The sequence below is a fragment of the Manis pentadactyla genome, chromosome 8, assembly GCF_030020395.1.
Source record: "Manis pentadactyla isolate mManPen7 chromosome 8, mManPen7.hap1, whole genome shotgun sequence".
In the NCBI taxonomy this organism is placed as follows: Eukaryota; Metazoa; Chordata; class Mammalia; order Pholidota; family Manidae; genus Manis; species Manis pentadactyla.
In genome coordinates this window covers 44,243,005-44,257,697 of record NC_080026.1, presented here as the reverse complement: position 1 = coordinate 44,257,697, position 14,693 = coordinate 44,243,005, and the positions used below count along the sequence as shown (strand labels likewise).

At 39.7% G+C, this 14,693-nt stretch overlaps 1 protein-coding gene across 4 annotated transcripts in view; it reads right to left on the bottom strand.

The window, feature by feature from the left end:
- Positions 1-1,236: 1,236 nt before the first annotated feature.
- Positions 1,237-14,693, bottom strand: part of EPB41L5 (erythrocyte membrane protein band 4.1 like 5) — a 177,267-nt gene continuing 163,810 nt past the window's right edge. For 2 of the 4 annotated variants that reach the window (XM_036886555.2, XM_036886553.2), the window contains 3 exons: positions 9,844-9,885; positions 9,383-9,513; positions 1,237-1,999 (listed from right to left, as the gene is read on the bottom strand). In XM_036886555.2, coding sequence (XP_036742450.2) covers positions 1,933-1,999; positions 9,383-9,513; positions 9,844-9,885 — 240 coding nt within the window. In that variant the 3' untranslated portion in view covers positions 1,237-1,932. Of the gene's footprint in view, positions 2,000-6,636; positions 9,090-9,382; positions 9,514-9,843; positions 9,886-14,693 lie in introns of those variants that run through there. The other 2 variants (XM_036886554.2, XM_057505709.1) reach the window with 2 other exon arrangements.

Sequence of the window (14,693 nt, the reverse complement as noted above, 5' to 3'; positions counted from 1 at the left end):
TATAGAATACTTTCAACAACTTAATCCCTAAATTTTAGAAATTAAAATTAGGATGGTGCTAACCCTAAACTAGATCGGGAATTTAGGCTTTCTGAGCTGCTAATGCCTTGGCTGCATGTGGTTAGAAGCCCAAGCTCAGTCTTTCAGTTCGTGTAGGGTTGTCGGAACACTGAAAATTCCATGTCCAGTCCAACATGTCCTGGAAAAAGCTCTGGTTTTAGGTGTCATTTACAGCTGCAAGAAAATGTCTTACAATTAAAAACTGGCAAGAGCTGCAGCAGTGAAATTCACAAATTTAGCATAATGGCTTAAGGGAGGCAGCCAGCAAGAAGTGTCAACTTTCTTTCCTTCAGCAAAATTGCTTTGTGCAAAAGTGGTTTCCAATCTCTCCAGCTCCCTGGGAAACAACACAAAATTAAAATTCCTGAGCTTTCCAGTCCGACTCTAGTGTGTGTTTGCCTGAATACGATTATGCCCAGGATAGTCCAAACCATGGAGCTTTAAAGATGGATGTTCTTCTATGCTGAGCAGCATAAATTAACACTCACTTACATACATATTATGGGGCAGAAAATTAAAAAACACATTCCAAGTGGTATAGTTCAACACCAGTCCTTAAAAACAGGAATTAACAACAACTTTGTCAAAGTGGTTTCCATATCATCCTAATTTCCAACAGCAATTGATGTTACCTTGTGAATTCTAAAGTTTTAAAGCTAAAAGAGTATTTTTCTACTGTTGGGACTACAGCTGGTTATTTTTATACTTTATTTTCTTTCTATGAGATGAGCATGTACTACTTCAGCATCAATAATTTTTCTGTATAGACCAAAAGTGATGAGGAAATTCTAGAGAACTTTTTAAAACTAACATGAAATTCTTAATGTACTGTGAGATGCAAGTTCTTTCACTATGTTGTATATAGTTTCACACAGGGTAGTTGTTCAAGAAACAAAATCCCCCCACACCAATTTCCCATTTCTGTCCTGGTATTTTGTGTTCCTCAGCTTACAAGGTCTGAATTTACTCCACTTACCTTTTAAATGGAGCCATGTTAGCCCAGTGCGCAGAAGTAGCTGTGTGCTACTCCCTCCGGACCTGAGTCTGTCAAGGCGCACACTCCCCATCGGGCACAGGAGGAATGATGGGTGTCTGCAGCTAAGAGCCCCAGGGTCTCTCTACCTATGCTTGCCCCTTCCAGGCTGAAGTCACAGAGTATGTCTGTGATGCATGAGAGTTTCCTATGAGAAGGGCTGGGAAAAAAAAAAAGACAGGCAATTGCTTTCTCTACAGTTCTTCTCAAGATTTATCTTGCCTTGATATAAACCTGGGGTATTAAGATAGCCGGTCCAGTAAGAAGTTACAGGATGGGAGACATCTGAAAACCCTCTGTACTCTAAACTTCTCTTTAGTATTTTAATTATTGTAAAAAAAGAAAAATAAAAAGCTTGCCCTTAATCTACCTGAAAAATGTCCTCAGCAATTTCCTAAGTTCCGAATTTCCAGGTAATACATGGAAAAGTGTAATTTCTCTAACAGGCATTCAGATCAAAGACACCCTGATACTAGAGAGAAATAATGATCCAAAGCTGTAGAGCTGTAGTTACGGAGGTGCTATGAACAGCTACAACCACCAGGAGGAGCCAAGCAGTGGAAGGAAACCGCAGGGGAAGTAATTCCCTTGTTTCAGGAATTTACAACTTTAACACAATTATAAAAAAGACCAGATACCCTTAATTTGGGCAAATACGCAGTCTAATGAAGTCCCTCCAGCTGGACGGAAAATGTGGCAGTGCTTTCGCAGAGCTGAAGTCAAGTTTAGGTGAAAGTAAAGGGCAAGTTGCTGAATCTAGTAGATTCCAGTTAAACCCATTCACGGAGGGGCTGCTGGAGAGGTGGGGCATTCCATCTACAGGTGGGGAGGAAGCTCCCTTAGAGCTCAGTTGTCAGTAAACACTTCTGCTTCAGGACGGCTTCTTCTGCCAAAGCTGGAGCAGAGCTGAAAGGAAGAAATAACTGGTATTCAGTGAAACCACCGGGGGTAGGAGCACGTGCGTTTCTCCACCTGTGCCACACGGAGCATGTAAAGGCTAAGTCAGAGACCTAAATGACGATGCTGTAACACCTAATTTACCAATTAGATTTTCCAAAGGAGGGAATTTTCTACATAACTGATGAACATTTCTCATCTTGAAGAAACCTAAGGATATCGATTTCCTCTGCCAAATATGCCAAAGAGACACTTAACCATTTCTTAATGAGTCAGTATTTTGAGTATCAAGAACAGTACTATGCTGAACATGAAGCAGCTTGCTCTGGAAACACCAAGGCCGTAGGCTGTTCCGTGCTTCCTTATGTAGTTCCGCATGGCTGTGTTGAGTTACTACACGAGTTAATCTGCCTTGTTAGAGGGCTGTGAAAAATGATAGTATGGTGGCTTTGCATGAGGGCCCAAGGGACTCTGCTCTAAGTGAAGAGTATGAACTTAGATGCAAGGATGTAACAATGTTCATTTTCATTTCATAAACACTTAATATCAAAATATATAGTACAAAGGACATCCTTTAATATATCAAAAGTACTACCAAGATTTACAGATGAAACAGCAGCCACTTGTTCCACCCCGCCCATTTCTATTACGCAGACACAACACTCAACCATTTCTTTTCCTGGTATTTCCTCTCGTTGTTCTCTATATCTGATTCTCAGAGTGTAGTCCCTGGAATTTGTTACAAAGTCTCAGGCTCCACACAGACAGGCCACCAGGCTGAAGGCCTGTCAGTCTCCTGTGTTGTGTAACAAGTGCCCAGGTGACTCTGGCGCACAACCAACAGTAAGTAGTCCTGCCTAACTTTTCTTCTAAGTCGTGTGTTTCTACAGTGACTTCCTACTGTTTACTATAAAGGCTTAATATTCATACACCCCTGTGTGTAAAATCGAAACATTTCCAGAATATCTCACCTGGCTTTAGTATATCTGCATATCAATAGGTGTTCAGAGGTGGAAAGAAGTATGGCTGTAGTGCATTTGCATCTTTCCTCAGGGGTGGAGAAGTTCATCTCCATATCAATTGGTAATTCCCTGGGCAACCGAGGACTTATCTGTACCTGAGAGGTGAGTGGGGAGAGCTGGTGTGGTTGCTGCTGGAGCAGAGAAGAAAGACGTCCTGGGACTGCAGTTTGTGAGCAATAAACGGATTTTAAACTTTATTTCTCCCTTTGACTCATTTTGGTTTTTAGGGGTATTTTGCCCCGGGATTTCCTTTCCCCGGACTTATAACCCCACTCGCCAGCCCCACAATCCTTCCTCCTGTCTTTTCAATAGTTATATGAACAATTCAGTTTGTTGTAATTATGTAAACATTTTCACATCTGAGTACTTATATACTTTTTCCTGCACACTTTCTTTTCCCTGGACTGAATAACTGCCTCATTTTTGTTGTGACTGCCTGCTCAGTTTTTTCCATACTTATTTCTAATTTATCTCCAGCCTTGCAGATAGACCCCTACCTAGTTCTCTTTTACACTCAGACATGTATATAATTTTTCTAAAATTGGGATGGGTCACGTTTTTTATTTTATTGGCAATATCCTTCCTGAACTCCTCTTCAAATCTGCACAGGATCCTTTCTAGGCTGCTTGGCAGCTGCTACCTCGGAACTTCCCTTCACCTTCCTCCTGGAACTGTTTCCTGGGTCCCACGTGGTCTTCCTTCGTGAATAACAGGTGGATGGAACACACCCTCCAGTAAGCAGCTGCCTGCGTGAGACCACATGGCAAGTTTGATTTTGGAGAAACTCTATGTCTACATATTTTAATCCCAAACTTTATTTATAGTTTGGGTATCAAACTCTAGTTGAAAAATGCTTTCCTCCAGAATTCTGAAGGCATTGTTCCATTATCTTCCAACCTGCAGTGAAGTCTTCTGTCATTCTGACTACCAATTATTTCTAAGTACTGTTTTTAACTCCCTCTCTGTGAAGATATATCCTCTTAACTTGGACATTCTGAAATTGCATGACGTTCCTTGGTGGGCGTTGTCTATTTGCATTCTGTGACTCAGTAGGCCCATTTAACCTAAAAACTCAAGTACTTCAGTTCTGGGAGATCTCAGTTCCCTCAAGAGTGTTTTTTCTTTTATTTATTCTGTTCTTCTTTCTGGATCTCTGATGGTTCACACATTGGACTTCCAAGACAATCCTCCACTTGTTTTTTCTCTCACAGTTTTAACCTTTTTGTTCTACTTTTTGGAGGATTTCCTCAATCTAATCTTCCATACGTTCTTTGGATTTTATTTTTAACGTGGTTTAATAACTTCTAAGAGAATTTTGTTTTTTCTGTTCCTTTTTAATATTTTCCAGTTATTCTTTCATGGGTGCAATTTTGTCTCTAGTGATGCAAAATGAGACTATCTTTTGTGGGTTTTGAGACTCACATTGCCTTTATTTCTTCCTTGTTTCTTTTTCAGTTTACTTGCTTTAGCCTTTCCCCAAATATCTGATAATCTTTGGCTTGCTTCATATTTAAGACACAAGCACTGGAATGCTGTTTGGAAACTGTACATATTGGCAAAACTCACTAACGGGCTTCCAGGCAGTTATTTACGTAGATTTCCTGGCAATTTCGTTAGATGGGCCTTTACTCTTTGGTTGGTCAGCTTCTCTGAAGAATTATCCTCTTACTTTCTCACCTGAGACATTCACAGCTTGGCCAACAGCATACTGGAAGCTGCAAAAAGAAGGAAGGTTGGTTGTCTCGCCCTTCAGTGTATGTGCTTTGAGTTTACCTCTCTGTTTTCAGTTCAGGGCCTGAATCTAAACAGAAAATTCCAAATCCAGAGGCTCACTGGCCCAGCTCCTCTGGAGGGAAACTAGAATCATGCCAGCATGGGTGGGGTGGGGTGGGGGATGTTGTGTCTAAATGGGTATAAATACTTTCAACCAATTGTCATATTCTCAGCCCCACCTCACACCCCTACCTTCACAAACAACTGGTACTTCCAATTCCTTGCCTTTCCAGTGTTCTGCAATGTACTGCCTGCTTTGTATTTTCTGTTTCCACACCCCACCTCCACCACCACTTTCAGGCTGATTTCAATTTTCTCCTCTCTGCTAAGTAGGTTGCCACTTATTTAAATGTCATCTGTCTGCTTCCAAAACATTTGTGGTCTCTCAGTTGTTGTTGTCTCTTCTGTTCTTTGTCCTTATGGTCTTATGCATTACAAGTAAATATGCATTACAAGCAAATATGAATCGGTAGAGCTGTGACCCAATTATCATTTTAAGAAAATTTACTGATTATAATACACATATACTGAAGTGCACAAATCATGAGTTTACAGCTTGAAGACTTTTGCAAACTAAGCGAACTTTTGTAATCAGCATGCAGATTAAAATTACTAGCGCTGCAAAAGTCCTTGTGGAAGTGTGCGTTGGTGGTATAGTGGTGAGCATAGCTGCCTTCCAAAAGTCCCTGTGGGCTCCCTTCCAATCATTAACCACCTCAAGGGTAGCCATAATAATTGGTCTCTAAGAGCTGTGTCTCTTTTTGAACTTTATTTGCTTACCATTATTGGGGTGGGGAAACTCTGAGGGTCCCACTAACCCTCACTCTTACCTTAGGTCAGGTGATCCCCACTCCTGGCAGCCACATTCTCATGTAGGCTCCCTTTGAGCATAGGCAGGACCTGGAATTTGCTTTAACAGAATGAAGCAAAGCTAACAGTATGTCACTTCTATGATTACATTACACAGCATTGTGACTCCTGGCCTCTAGCAGACTCTACTGCCTTCGTGGTTTGCTAACTTTTATGAAGTAATCAGCAATTAGAGTGGAAAGGTCCACATGGCAAAGACTGAGGGTAATCTCTGGCCAATAGCCAGCTAAAAACTGAGGCCCTCGGTCTAACAGCTCTTAAGGAACTGAATTCTGCCAACTACAACTGGTAGCCCTTCTCGACTTGAGTCTTCAGATGAGAACCTATCCCTGGCTGACACCCTGATGGTGGCCTTGTGAGTCTACAAGAGACTCTGAAGCAGAGGACCCAGAAAAGCCATGTCTACACTCCAGACCCACAAAAAACGAGATTATAAATGTGTGTTGTGTTAAGCTGTTCAAGCTGTGGTATAATTATGTTAATGTGATTCATGTGTATTCTACACTGCAACTGATGTGCATTAATTTTCATTGCTCTACATCTACCTAGTTGAATGCTAATGTGCTTTAGGGAAGTTTTCAGGTTGGACTATTATGTATACTCTGCTATAAACATTCTTCTACATGCCTTTTGATGGACATATATTTTTATTTCTATTGGGTATGTATATAATAGAACCACTGAGCCTCTGGGTATGTTCAGCTTTAGTAGATACTGCCAAACCAACTTCCAACATGGTTATTCGAATTTAAAAAGTTCCAGTTGCCCCATATCTTCACCAGCACTTCATACTAGGTGTCTTCTTCACTTTAGCCATTCTGTTGGTGTGTAGTAGTCACCACATGGTGGTTTGAATTTGTATTCTTTGATAACTAGTCAAAATGCACAGACTTGTTGCTTACTGGCCTTCTTACTGGCCTACTAATACCAGTTGCTTACTGGGTATCCTCTTGTGAACTGCCTATTCAAGTATTGCCTATTCAAGTATTTTGCCTACTTTTCTAGTGAGCTTTTTCTTACTGATTTGCAAGAGCTCTTTATATATTCTGGATATAAGTTCTTTGTCAGAGAGAGAGAAACAGGGAGGGAGGAAGTACAAATGTTTTCTTTCACTCTACAGCTTCTCTTTTCTAGCTTTTGAAATCATATCTTTTTATGAACAGAAGTTCTTAATGTAATCCAAGTGATCAATTTTTTACTGTTTATGATTAAAGCTTTTTATGACCTATTTAAAAAAATCTTTTGTCTATTTCAATCAGACCACAAGGATATTCACTTATATTTTCTTCTAAAAGCTTATTTAACATTTCATACTTAGACCTGTAACCCATCTAGAATGGATTTTTTGTATATGGTATGAAGTTGGTCAAGACTTTTTTCCACATGGATATTTAATTTGTCCAGCTGACTTACTGAAAAAACATTCTGTCCCCACAGCACTGCACCATCACTTTTTCATAAATCAGGTAACTATGTATGTGTGTGTTTGTTTCTGAACTCCATTTTGTTCCACTGATTTGTCCTTTTCTTTTTTGGAGGTACAATAGACATACATTAATTTCTGGTGTACTACTTGCCATTTTGCCATTTTTATCTCTTAAGTTCTATTACTACTTCAGGAAGGAGTGGAGAAGAGCTTTTCTTTCATCTGTAATTTTAAGTTTATAAGTCCTTAATAACTCACACTTTATTGTTTAAGATCAATTAGAAAGCACTATCACCTGGTCCTCTGCAGGTAATCTCTATTTTTATAGTGGCAATTACTAGACAGATAAATGTTTAGAACATAACATTAAATTTGTATCAAGTGCTCTTTGACAACTACATGTGAATTCCCCAAAGCAAGTGCTGTATCTATCTTGTTCATTACTATCTTCAGTGCCAGACACAGTCAATGACTGGTATGTAACAGACATTCAACAAGTGTTTGATGAGTGAATAATTATATTACATTAGAGACTGTGGAGATAAAAGAACAATTTTAAAATGAACTATAAATTTATCTCAAGTTAATCATCTATAATAATTTTTTCTAATGAGTTTTTTTTTATCTAATTAGGAAAGAATCTACTTCAATTGACCCACATTCTTAACACCAGGAGGATAACAGAAATAGCAGACATAATCTGGAAAAAGTCTGTGGTGAGAGAGAAGGCAATTATAAATCTTTGGCAAAATAGGTACAGTTTTGGTAAGTTGAAGAACTACATGCTGAACAAAAGCTCCTTTGAGTCCAGTTTCTGTGTGTGGCAAGCAGTCTGCTGAAATGAGTTTGTAACAGGTTTGAGTAAAAGCTATGTCAGAGCCCTCACCTACCTAGAACCTCCTGTCTCACCTTTCTGTGTGCCTCTTCATGTTATTGATGGACAACATAGTACTAAAGTATGAAAGAAAAGACATAAAGCAATTTAAAAACAAATATAGATTTTTAAAGATAAGACTGTTAATATTTCTATGAAGACTTTATTTAGAAAACCGTATTATAATGTTGATCTAGAGTGGGGGAAAGATTGCAGCATGAGAAGTGAGGCAGAAACCTCCTCCCAAAACCACATACAACACAAAAATACAGCAAATACAACTAATCCTGAAAGAGCGAACCAAAGCCTGCAACAGACTGCCTAGATCTGGGGAAATGAGAAGACCTCACAGAAAAGGGTAAAGTAGCAAAGCCGTGATCTGGCAGGGCCCAAGCCCTTTTCCCATTCCAGCTCAGCAAAAGGAGGAAGAGAAACAGAGTGGGGAGGAAGTGGAAGCCCAGGACTGTTGAACACCCAGCCCTGGAGATCTGCTCTGGGAGCAAGAACCCACATTACATGGTGCTCTGGAGATTGGAGGAGTTACAAAGTAAAGACAGGAAGAATACTCAGAGAGACTTGAGATTCCAGATGCTTGTGGAAAACAAGTACCCACACCTGGCCACTCCAGGACAAAAGAAAGGCAGGCACTTTGAAAGACTTCCCAACAGCAAGAGGGCTGCTAAAGGGGTGAGGATTACACAGAGCTTGTTCAAGAGAAAGGGCAGGTGGACAAAATCGTTCCGGTACACTCAGCCCAGCAGGTTGGGAACTTTTATGAACTTGAGATGCTCCATCCCTTTGGGTGGCATCACAGCCTGGAGGCTCCCCACTGCGATACACAGCACACAGCTCCTTCCTCCCAGCAGTCACTGGTCCACACACCTGTTGCCCCTGCCATTTCACCTGGCCAGCCAGAGGGTGGCCCTGCCTAAGGCAGCTACTGCGGTATAATGCAGAGGCTCCTCCCTGTGTGCTTGGCCCACTGGACCTTGAAGGAGAGGCAGGCACTGCAGCTGTGAAGCAAGAAAGAGCTCTTTCCTCCCAGCAGGTGCCACTGCCACTTGCTTGCAACTCCTGCCACGGCTCCAGGGGCTTGGCAGCTCCAGAGAGTAGAGTTTCTGGCACTAGAGGGTACTGCATACACAAAGTTATACAATAGGAATCACTAGAAAAATGAAATGGCAAAAAAAATTTTGTACAAAATTTCAGACGCCAGAAAGAAAATCATGTGTCTACTTCATAATTTTGTAGAAAATTGCTACTGACAAAAAAACCCCATTATTCTAAATAATAAACAGAAAATATTTATCCAGTTTCAATTAAGTTCAATTAAAGAATTGGCATTCTTGCTTTAAATATAATTAGTTTTATGATTTTTTCCTCCTAACAGATACTTAAGGGCTTCAACTGAGAAATAATTTCCTCACCTGGTCACAGCATCCACCAAGAATGGTGCTGGGGAAGAGATCACCGAGATGGCTTCTCTATTACCATGCTCCTCCTTGCCCGCCAAGGGTGCTCCATTACCTGCGAGTCCATTAGAAAGGACACTGCTCTGCTGAGGGAGACATAACGACATTTCTGGGCCAAGCTGAGCATACTTACCCAATGGTGAGCAATCCAGCTGCAAATCATCTTCTCCAATGATTATGGTAATAAGGGAGATGATGATCATGGTTATTTCAGTGGTTGTTTTTTTACCTCAGGTTTTTATTTTTGTCAGCATTCTTAAGAATTTACAAACAGAAAAGTTAATCTGAAGCCATTAAGTCCAGTTAACAGAACTCTGATAACCCCAAGTTTTTAAGGAAAAACAAGAGTCTGGTAATCCTTTAGGCCTCACTGTAACAGGTGACCAAAAGAACAATTGCAAGTATCAATAACTTACTGGCACAATCCATCGGGGTGTGACCATGGATGCTGAAGAAACCTAAAATAAATTTTATATATGTATTTATTTTTAGGAAAGACTGACTCATTTTTACAGTTATACTCATAATGCTTTTTAAAAATTTTGAAACACACTGTGTGTATGGGGGGGCAGCTCTTAATGGTCCCCCTTGAGCTGCCACAGACTTCTGAATCCAAGATTCTTTTCTACAACATAGATGCCACATCTTACCACTTAAGGAACTGTCATAACTTCTGAGAATCTTTTTAAACAAAAAATGTACTACTCTAAGAATGTTACTGCTACTTTTCAGTTAATAGGACTTTTCCCCCCCTAGTACTCAGTTTACCATTTTATTTTCTGAAATTTCAGTTCATTACATATAATCATAGCCTTCTTGGCATCCTGAACAATGGAGAGTGACTAATCCAAATGAATAATACAAAGAAAGTACACAGAAAAAAAAACCTGTTTACATACATGTCATTCTTTAATTATCATGCATGCATGTAGAAAACAGCAATAAAAACACCCATATTGCTTCTGACTCATAGGACCTTTCTAACATTCCTCATAATGATTAATTTTCCAGTTCTTACTTCTATGTGTAGAATTATAATCTAATAAACTCCTCCTATTTTATGGAAACTCCCACTAGTCCTTGGACTGGTGGCCTTAGATTCTGATAAAAAATTAATACATAAGTAAATTAGGTAACCCCAGAAGAATGAAAATACAATGTATGACTTTTCCACTAATATTAAGAAAATGTACTTTCACCACAGGAAATGAAAAAGAGAGAGAGAGAGAGAGAGAAAATATGGTGAAAGTAAAGAAAACATGGTTTGGTGGAAATGAGTGCTATAATAAGCATAATTACAGTAAATACACAGATACACTCAATCAGAGGGTAGAAATTCTCAAGACTTAAAAACAAGATCCAGCAGAATATTCATTCACAAAAGGTTCACTTAAAACCAACAGATGCAGAAATGTTGAAAATAAAAGGACAAAAAATTATATACTAGGAAATACAAACTTAAAGCTAGGGTGCCAATTCTGTATCAAAAGGGAAATTGAAGGAGAGATGAATGGGCAAAGGAGAAGCTTTAAAATGCTAAAAGGAGCTAAAAAATGTATGACCACCATTAACACAGTTGCATCTCACGGCATATGTTCAAATAGGCAAAACAACAACTGACAGATCTAGCAATAAGTGAGGAATAGATTAATCAATAATTGCAGAGAGATATTAAACACACCTATAAACTGAAAGAATGTGCAACAGAGTCAGCAGATTGACTAAGGAAAGAATTCAGCAAGTTTGCTGGACACAAAATCAACTTATGAATGTAATAACAAAAAATTAAATACCATTCCCAGCATCAAAAACTACAAAGTATTTAAGATTTAACCTCATAAAGATACAGAAGATATAGAAAACATTTAGAGACTCAAATAAAGAGAAGATGGAGATATATATCATGTTCATGAAAAGCAAAAGATATTATAAAAATGCCAGTTTTCTCCAAAATAATCTATAAATTCAATATAAATTGAGTTAACATGCCAGCAGAATTTTTTGAGAAATCTAACAAACTGATTTTAAAATATACTTGTAAGTAAGGATATACAAATATTAAAACAGATTCCACAGCCAGAGTAATAAAAACACACTAGTACTAGACCAATGTAACAGAACAGAAAAATCAGTAACAAACCAACTGGGAAAGGATGGATTATTTAGTAGATAATACTAGGAAAACTGACTCAATATGGATAAGTACAAAGTTGCATTATATCAAAATGACAATATCTATGCAAAAAACTCAAACTGTTCAAATGGGTTAAAATCTAAACATGAAAGGTAAAATAGAATGATAACTAATAGAAAACAGAAAACAACACTTCTGTGACCTCAGGAGATGGGGTGGCAGATAAGGAAGGATTTTTTTAAAACCTAAACTATGGGTGAAAAAATGAAGACTGTGTAATTAAAGGGTTTTTGTTCAAGGGAGGATGTAAACCTATTTTGCTCACCTACCTCCCTAGTGATGACAGGGGCTGTGTCAATCTCCTTGTTACCTGCCACAAATGATACCGTGATAAAAAAATTTCTCACATGTGTTAATATTACACAGATTAGGAGAAAATATTGTTAATATCCAGCACTGACATGTAATTAACTTCTGGAATATGGATAAAACTCCTGATATTGATAGAGAACAGGGAAATGGGACAAGGGTCATGACATTGTAAAACCTACTTAGTCTGCAAAAAAGGCCCATCATATTCTTTAACCTAATCTATACACTCTTCTTCCTTTTCTTCCAGCCCTTTAATCAATTAAGTAACTTTGCAACCAGGATGAGAGACAGACCCCCAGAGTGTAAATGAACCTACCTGAGTCAAGAATGCTGAGATCTGGTTGAACACAGTCACTAAATAACCCTATTCTTAATACAAAACTTCAAAGGAATTATGAAACACCTGTATACATTATGCCTTATGCTGACCCCTACCCAAAGGCCCTATAAAACCCCAAAGCCTAAAACCCTTAAGTGCTCCTCTTCTCTGAGGTTCCTTACACTCCCATCTGAGTATTGTTTTATAAAATAAACTTTCTTGTTACATAAATCTAAGGCACTTGTCTTTGAACTCTTCTCCATGATAAAGACAGGAACTCATGGTAACTGTTTTTGTAACTTTGTCACTTCATTCAGATTTCTAGTCTTGGCAGAATCCTTTTCCCTCTCCTTGTTTTATTGCAGACCAGTAGGGAAGTGGAAGTTCTCAACATAATCCCACTCCACTCAGCCCTCTGGGGCTCCCCCAAATCCTAGGGTGGTAGGGATATAATTCCCACACCATGCAGATCAGGTGGACATTAGATGCCAGAGGACCCTGGCTTTAGGAGTTGGCAAGGACCTTCCCCATCCTCCCTCTGTTATTCCTTGCTCTCTCCTGCCTGCACGGCTGCTAACATTCGCTTGTACTTTTCCTTGCTGGCACTTTTTCGACCTGATGGGAATTCTTTCAGAACTGATAATAATCAAGAGCCCTCCTTTCACCTAGTGTGCAGAGAGAGACCTCCCCAGATGCAGCTGCCCAGCAACAAAATCACTAGGAAAAAGATAGGAAACACAATAGAAAAATGGGCAAAAGACAAGAATAGGTGACTCACTCAAGCTGGAAACTTAAATCAGCATTAAAGTAATGGGGGAGATATAACATTTAACTCATGCAAATTGAAACAAGACAAACCCATAAAGATGGAAATACCAGAAAATCAGATCAGGAATAATGTGTGTGAAGTGGGAAACATGAGCAATGCTGGCGGGGCTCTAAACTGCTGGGACCACTCTGGGAGCGAGAAGCACCTTACAGTGTAAGTGTTCACACAAGCATGCAACCCAGCAATCCCACTTGTGAGTACATATCCCAAACAGTCCCACAATTCCTTAAAAAAGATATGAATGAAGATGTTTATCAAAATAAATATATGAAAGATGGTCTAGGAGGACATATCTTAAATACAATAGACTGGGTATCTCAGGGGAAAAGGGGAGTATAAGTGGGAAGTGGAATATAAAGGGAAATAAAACAACAAAAGAGAAGCCTTTCATGGACCTAAGGAGATAATAGCCAGCCATGGACTGAAAGGTATAACTAACTCAATTTGGGTACCTGGTATTTAAAAAATGGGTGCTTATTGATCCAAAGATCAAGGTATCTTCTTGTCACAAATTTATTTTATATATTTACCAATTCCCAAACTGATAGAAACCTTAGTGCTGTCCAGAACTTTCTTCCTAGTCTTAGCAATAGATATTTCTGTTCTAAGTTCTAGGTTCTGCCTTTGTTCTTCTGGGGGAAGACGGAACTTTATAATTTGGACTCTCCTTTAGAATGGTAACTATAACTTAGGTAAACATAAAAATATGATAATAAAAACCTTTCCCCTAAGTGTACTTATTTAAATATCTTTAATTTTTTTTTACAGCTTCACTGTTTTGATTGATGAAAGGTTTTGCTGAAATTATTTTCAGAAAGCCATAGCCTTCTTAAAACCAGTTTAAAATAAAATGGGAAAGAGGGGGAAAAAAGATGGTGGAGCAGGAAGGTAATGCAGAAACCCCCTCCCATCACACACCAAGGGAGCAGCTACAGCAAATATGACTGACCCTGAAAATGACCTGAAACTGCAGGATAAACCACCTACACCAGGTGAAGAGAAGACCACACAGAAAAGGGTAAAGTGGCACAGCTACTATCAGTTGGGACCCCAGCCCTTCTCATCCCAGCCCATAGACAGGAGGAAGAGGAATGGAGCGGCGGAGGGGAAGACATTCAGGAACTCTGCAAACCTGGCTCTGGAAATCTGCTCTGGAAACACAAGTCAACATTGCATTTGATTCCGGTGATCAATAGGGCTGGACACCAGGGAGAGTTAGAGCACTCTGGGAGGTGGAGATTTCAGGCACTTGTGGAAGACAGGCATGCTCCACGGGTCCCACTGAGACCCAACACAAAGGCAGAAGTTTGAAGGATTTTCCAGCACCAGGGTGCAACAGGGGCAAGAGTTGGACAGAGTTCTCTCCACAGGAGAAAGGACAAGTGGATGAAATGTCGCCAGCCCTCCCTCGGCCCAAAAGTTCAGGGAGGCCTGAATGCTCCATTCCCCTTGCAGGCGGCTTAGCCTCAAGACGCTTCCATGCACACCCACCTGCTGAGCCCAGGAGTTCAGACTTTGCCTCCTGGCAGAGAGAGGGAGGCTTTCCCAGCTTTCTAGGTCCGGTCTCGGCCCAACGAGGCAGATGCCTGCAGGAGTCATCTTCAAGCACTCC